Source organism: Uloborus diversus, chromosome 9 (assembly GCF_026930045.1).
Source record: "Uloborus diversus isolate 005 chromosome 9, Udiv.v.3.1, whole genome shotgun sequence".
Lineage (NCBI taxonomy): Eukaryota > Metazoa > Arthropoda > Arachnida > Araneae > Uloboridae > Uloborus > Uloborus diversus.
This window is the reverse complement of record NC_072739.1, coordinates 141,372,021-141,379,585: the sequence shown is the minus strand read 5'-3', so window position 1 is coordinate 141,379,585 and position 7,565 is coordinate 141,372,021. Positions and strand designations below refer to the sequence as shown.

At 35.1% G+C, this 7,565-nt stretch overlaps 1 protein-coding gene across 1 annotated transcript; it reads left to right on the top strand.

The window, feature by feature from the left end:
- The first annotated feature begins 3,763 nt into the window (after nucleotides 1-3,763).
- LOC129230535 (achaete-scute homolog 1b-like) lies at nucleotides 3,764-4,393 on the top strand. The gene has a single exon (XM_054864938.1). The coding sequence runs from the start codon at nucleotides 3,764-3,766 to the stop codon at nucleotides 4,391-4,393; it is 630 nt and encodes a 209-aa protein (XP_054720913.1).
- Nucleotides 4,394-7,565: the final 3,172 nt, after the last annotated feature.

Sequence of the window (7,565 nt, the reverse complement as noted above, 5' to 3'; positions counted from 1 at the left end):
GAAAGGTGAAGTTTTTGGTTATGTTGACCAAGCCTTTGTTTCGTAAACATGTTCTCAATGCTGATAGTTTCTAAAATTTCTTTGCCTTGTTTGAATATAGGCTTCAATTTTTATTTTAATACATTTAAAAAGTTTAAATTATTAAATGATTAAATCACTGTATTATTAAATTATTATAATACTTTAATAGTAACATACATTTTAAGTTATCCGAATCCAGTTTTTTTCGAGAGGGGGGGGGGGGTAAAACTCTTTTTTTTTAAATGCACACTATATGTATAGGGGAACTATATGTCTGCAAAAATGTCCAAAGTGTTAAAACTATAACCTGTCTGTAACAGTATTTTTTGGGGGCTCCCAACGGTATGTTGTAGACAGGTTTTACTGTATAATGTATATTCGTCATATACATTACTTTCATTTATTATTCACACATATTCAAATATATTTATCTACATATGTGCGTCTGTGATTATATATGTGGTACCCAACCTACGGTCCGCGCAGCTAATCTGTGTGGCCCGTTTTTTTGTCCAATGCTCTAAATTGGAAAGAACGATTAATGACAATTCCCAATATTTGGAGCCAAATACTCAGTGATTAGTATCTGAAAAGAATGCATTTAATAAAATAAACATCAAAGTAACTCAAACAAAAATTATTGGTCTGTATTTTTTATTTTATTTTTTTTTTTTCATATTTTCCTATGCTATTTAGAAAAGGATGAAATATTTTGAAATTCTATTGTATTCTTAGAATGATTATAGTATGAAAAGCGGCCTTCGGGCGGAAAAAGGTCTGGTACCACTAGGGTTGCCAACCTTCTAGGAACTACTTGAAAAGCATTTGTGGTGATTTTGAGGAGCATTGTGAAATTTTGCGAAGTAGCTCGATAATTTGCATATAAATCAATGTTCAAAATTTAAAACCCCTTATCTGAAATTGTTTTTGAGCTTTGATAATCATTTTTAGCGCTGGCATAAGGGAATAAGAATAATTATTTTTAAATTAATAAAACAGTTTTAAGCACTATTGTCACGCTTTGAGTATTAGAATCTTTAATTTCTCATGTTTGCATGCTTGTCATAATAAACTAGCAAAATATGGTTTTTAAAAAATTAATTTTATTAAAATAATGTGGTAAGCCTTGTCAGAATTAAGACCAAACGGGAAATGCGTAGCAAAATAACTCCTTTGCGGAGCTGCGGAGTTTTGCTATTTTCGCGGAGCAACTCTGCAAAATGCGGAGCAGTTGGTAACCTTGTTACAACTGATTCACACTGTAATATGCATAAGATATCACTGAATTGATCTTACATTTTAAAATTTCACCATGCAGTATCATGGGGGGGGGGGGGGTTGCACCTACCAAATTTCATGCCCAATGTCCTTAAAAACCGTAGTCGGCCCTGGTACCCTAGATAAACTGTAATATTTGAAGAGTTTTTCTTTTTTGAAAATTTTGTTGTTTTTAAAATAATTATTCTTCATTATGAGGGGAGGAAAGCTATTGAGAGATAAACCAGAAAAAAAAATCATGGTATGTGGAACAAAGTGGATAACATTAGTCGTTTGTCGTGTAACAAAACACGCACATATTGAATATTTGTAAAGGAAAGGAACTCGGCATTTTTCTCTTTACTTTCATGTATCACTTATTGTAATATCTGCAGTAGTTTCAAAAATATCATTTGAAGAGAAACATCTTATGCGAGGACTTTGAAATTCTGATCGACAAGTATTTTACGGGACGGAAGTGAAGCAATTGTTTTATAATTGTTGCTAAACACAATTAAAGGTAATATCAATTATAAAGTTTGTTAATAAATTTAACAAATTAATTTTAAGGCTGACATTAAACAAGCATATTAGTCAAGTCAATTCATCAATCTAAGGCGTCATCCACATTGTTTAAGTTCAGCGTTAAAATTAGTTTGTTAACTTTTATTAATAAAATTAACTTTTTAATTACTAATATTTTTCATTGTTTTGGAAAAAATTAAAGTGGATTTCGAGCATTGTTTAGATTTCTCGTTGTTTATAATATATTTCCTTCACTAAAATGTACAATTTTGCTGTGAAAATACTGTAGTCAGGCGCAGAAATAACAAGACGTATCGTGAGGGAAAACGTGCGGGTGAAGCAACAATTCAGAATGCAAATAAATAAATAAATAAAATAAAATATGAAAGTTTCATCATTTCACTAGAAAAACAAATTGTGTGTCTTTATGACACACAATTTGTTTTTAATCGTCTGTGCTCACCCTACAACATAATACAAAAGCTCAAAATTCATTTACCTTAGAATAGTCCCGTGTTTTAGTCACTTTAACGAAAAGTGGCTATGTGAATTCTCGTGACTTCAATCACTAAAATTATAAGAAATAATTTCTTCGTTTAGTTCCCTTTTCCGGTAAGCAGTTTTTTTTTTTTTTTTTTTTTTTGACGAGATAACACAGAGGCACACACACGCAACTTTCTACTACCATTGCGCTCCGATGAGGGGTCTATCACGTCCCCCCCTTTTCCCCTGGCATACCGAACAAGGTATTGTGCTCTCGAGTGCCACCCCTAGCTATCACTTCCGACCCCTCTCCCCGATTCGAACAGGAGTTTAATGCTAACGCCACCAGGGTGCTCTACCTGTCTGAGAGAGAAGAGAAAGATCCGAGGGATTGAATGGAAATTCGGCAGACACGATCTCCCTGCTCTCGTCTGCGGCATCAGTTACTAGCGCGCACGTGGTGATGTGAAGACGTGCAGAGCAGACGATGTTTTTTGAGATACTTCGCGGGAAATAACCCTCGATCACTGTTTTTTTCTTGAACTCTATGCCGGGGAATTGATTGTCTGATCCTTTCACCCATCTCGTCGGATACGAATTTTTCTTGTTTTTATAAATGTGTTTCGGTTTTATTCGATCAATCTCACAAAACTTATGAGAACTAAAAAAGTCACAACGAATCGAATTTTTATTGTGTAAAGGAATAAGTACTGCAATACAACATCAACAACTTTTACTGGAGAATTTATCTTGAAGGTAATAAAATTATTTGCGATATTTGTCTGCTGACATTTTGAATTTCAGAAGCATGTTAATGACTGTAGTACCATTTCAAAAATTTAATGTCAATTTTTATATTGTAGCATTGTTGATATTGATGATTTTTTAAAAAATCTAGCATCATCATAGCATATATGCCTTATTAGTGGAATGAAAAATGAAGCTTATTTAAATACTTCAAATCGTTATGAAATATAGTTGAATTATTGTGATATTTTATAAAGATACTTGACATATTTTTCTAAGATGACTTACAACGCAATAGTACTTTTTCAACGGATTTGTTATATTTATATATTTAGAGCTCTGTTGAATTACTAAATGAAACTTACATGTGTCAATGTTATTATAACTAAATAAATATACTCCTAAGAAATGCTTATCAAACTACACTAATTTTGAGCTTCATGCTGAAAAAAAAATTCTTTGAAATTATTTCAAATAGGAATATGTTATTTATATCAGAGCTTTGCGGTTAGAGTGAACTTAGTTTGAAGAGTAAAACCGAGTTTAGAAACAGCTTAAAATCAGGTGAATTTGACACGTGATTTTGCTTGTTATTTGAAAATATTGAGTGTGGACATTTCATGGATAAGTTGGTTTGTGACTAATAATTAGTATGGAATTAATGAAAAATACAATGTTACAAACGACAAATTACCACAATTTGGTTTCCATGGACACAAAGATGGAAAGAATGATATCCTCACATGAGGATACTCGGAGACTTTTATATTTAAACTCTGCTGTCGCTCAAAATAACTTATCGGCATCGAGAACTGATTTCACCAGAGGACAATCCGAATTGATGGGAGCGGTTCAACAGCAACACATCAGATGTGGTGCCCTAAGCAACAGCAAACGTGCCGTCTACAGCGGCGAGACGTCACTTGTGCCATCTACAGCGGTGTCTCGGAGGAACGCACGGGAGCGAAAAAGGGTTCGCCTCGTCAACCTGGGGTTCTCGACTCTGAGGGAACGCGTGCCGCCGGGGGCGAAGAACAAAAAGCTCAGCAAAGTTGAGACCCTCCGGGCAGCCATCGAGTATATCCGGCAGTTGCAGCAGCTACTAGGGATGTCTTCATCAGAACGTTTCGATGAGTCCATGATGATGTCCGCCGACGAGAATTTTGGCCACCTGGACGATTGTTCCGTTGGATCGTCTGATGAAATAGGCCCCGCAAATGGAGGGCCCGGTCCCGGATCTGGAGACCTGTCCCCGGCTTCGAGCCATCCGTCGGACTATTCGCTCGTCTCGTCGCCCTACGCCATGCAGCACTCTCAAGATGACCAACTGGGGGACATAAGTATGTGGTTCTCACAGTAGATTCTATAGGTAAGTTTTGCGTTATTTAATTCCGTTTCCTTTTTAAATGTTCGAATAAGAGCTATAGTCTGATTCCGATAAGCGAAAGATATCAGTAGTACCCAACCGTTTTCTCCTCGAAGGTCACACCGCTTATTGATTCTCGCGTGTCACATATAAAATTTTCTAAATAACATGGGAAAATGTTGAAAAAGAAAGATAATTGAAAACCAATTTTTGTTATTTTCATTACTATTCTTCTATTATTAAATGCATCTGTTTTTCAGAAACTGACTTCTGAATAATTGGCTCCAAATTTGAAACATTATCATTAATTGTTATTTTTAATGTGTTACATTAAACAAAACACGGACCGCACGGATCAACTTTGCGGACTTGATAGGACTTGCGAGCTGTAACTTGAGTACCACTAGATTATACGATTCTATTCGCTAAAACATGGGTAAAGAAATCTGGTTTACTTTGCCAATTACAGTTAATGGCATCTGCAAATAAAATATTTTCTCCTCTTTAAGTCAAACCTAAATAAACTCGTCCAATATCAAACGTCTTGTTACCAGAGCCATAATATTGCAATAAGGCAAATCAGAGTAACTTAGATTCACAATTGCTCTATCTTTAACGATCCCACTCATATACTCATTATTTACTTCTGTTATTGTATATATTAGCATAAAACCGAAGAAAAACTAAGGTTTTGCGCAGTTATCCAGAATAAAGAAATAATAATTGTAAAAACCGTGTAAAATAAATTATTTATCTGGTTTCAGGCTATTCTGCCTATCAGGACAACTTTGAACAAATGGGATGTAAGACAAATCATTTTCATGAAATAAATTAGAAAACAAAAGAAAACAAAACTTTAACTGGAAAAATAAAATTTTCTTCTTATTCTGTAAAATAAAAAGTTGAAAACTTATTTTTAAGCCGCGTACTAAAAAATAAGAAGTGGGGCAAAGATAACCCATACGGTCTAATGTTACATAAATGACTGCAATCGTAAAATAACGAGCTGATGTGTGCATCACATGACTTCCTTTTACACCAATTTAATGCTATTTCCCTATTATTGCAATTTTAATGGGATTCTCTCTCTAACTCTTTGAATATCACTAGCAATGGCCACATTGAAAGCAGATTTAAAAAAAAAAAAAAAAAAAAATCGCCAAATTTCTCGCTAAGTTGGCGACAAAACTTGGCAACCAAAAGACTGGCGATATATCGCCAAGTGACCGCCAAATTATAACACCACTTGAGTTTGCATCGAAATTAACAATGATTTCCCCCCAAAAAGGTGCAAAAGACCCCTTTAGAAACACCCGAATGCAACCAAAATAGGAGGTGCACAACTAGACCCCACTACGAGTCTATGTACCAAATTTCAACTTTCTAGGACATACCATTTTTGAGTTATGCGAGATACATACGCACATACGCACATACACACATACGCACATACATACAGACGTCACGAGAAAAGTCGTTGTAATTACCTCGGTGATGGTCAAAATGGATATTTCGCGTGTCTATACATTCTTAGGCACTTTTCCGCATGTGGTCGAATCGAAAAAAAAACTCAACATTCATTTGGGGGTGAGCAAAATGGAAATTAAGGGCGATTTTTGAGTGAAAATTTTTTCGCGAATACAATACTTCCTTTTTTGTAAAAGGAAGTAAAAATAGCACTCATCTTTGAACTCGTTCAAACATTTAATTTCCTCAAAATTATTTTTCTTGGATTTGTCCTTTACTAACGTGGATTTGGAAATAGCAGTGAAATTTAAACATTATAATACCCATTTATCTGTAACAATGCCTAAAATATATCTTACTTAACAATTTATAAAAGTGTTATAAAAAATAATTCTGAGGCAATCGGCAAATCGTGGTCATTTTTCCAAATTCTAAGAAAAAGCGCAGTTTTGTGCAAAAGCATCTCACCGTTTAAGTTAACAAAAAAGTATTGGTAAAAGTATGTCGTTTGCCAGGAGTTTTCACATTTTCTTTTTACAACGAAATATATAGTTTTCAGAACTATATTTTTTTTAAATGCTCATGTCAGTTTAGCGTAACTGCGTATATGAGTTAGTTCTATAAGTTTGTCGTGGTACAAATTCATTGCAGTTTGAAAGTTCTTTTTTGAAAAAGGCAGAGAGATTATTATTTTTAATTGATTCAATTTTTTAAAGATATTATAACTTCTGCCATACCATTCGACTTTTTGTCACTTTAACTGCGTTAACGCAAATTTTAATTCGGAACGACTAAACAATTTCCATTAAAGGTGAAAAATACTGCCCCATTCGATTAAAACCCAACTGATCAAAATTTATTCCAATAATAAACTGAAGTTGCGATGTTTCAATGTATCACAATTAAAATTTACCCGGATGTTGTTATGCATCCCACTAGCAGCAATTTACCGTCTGGGGTGGTGAGGTTGGCCACAACAGTCTTTGAGTGTAGCTACTATACTAGGATTGACGACACGAGTTGAAACCGAGGGTTTTAGGGGGCCATTTGATCCTCTGCCCCCCCCCCCCCCCTCACTCCCTCACTATGCGTCTGATGCATATGCATCCATAAAAACTGGACCTCAGAGCCAGAGTGACGTATGTCTAAAAATTGAAGTATTCTGTGTATTAGTGCCCATGGGCGCCCATATGCAACATTTTAAGGGGGGGGGGGGGGGCTCGGATATTTTCCCCAAGGTTTAGCAGGATATTTTCCCCACAAAAACCGATTTCAGTGCAGATTAGAGTTATTAAAGTTTGCCATTTTTAATAAAATATTCATTAATGACTGGAGAAAAAATGTTTTTACATTTTTGCAAAGAAAAAAGAACTAAAAGCAAGGTAGTTTTAATTTCTAGGGGGGGGGGGGGCTTGAGCCTCTACTTGCCCCCCTATATAGCCGCTCTTGACAGTGCCTTGTATGTAGAAGCCTATTCCGCATCGAGCCATGTGAACGTAATTATTTTTTTAAAATCCTTTTCAGTTTTTTACCAGGGATAAAAGAGCGCGCGTCTCATCTTATGGGCCGGGAAAAAAGATTTTCTTCCCTTCTGTAAAATGATCACAATGTGACTTACGTTATTCTGGTTATGAGGTACAGAAATGTTGATTAATTTCCCTACAGATTGAATGGTAAACTGTTGCACAAGTTGTGTTGC

Bases quoted from the DNA above. Each gene is read 5' to 3' on its own strand.
- LOC129230535 (XM_054864938.1), top strand. From the start codon at position 3,764: ATGATATCCTCACATGAGGATACTCGGAGACTTTTATATTTAAACTCT.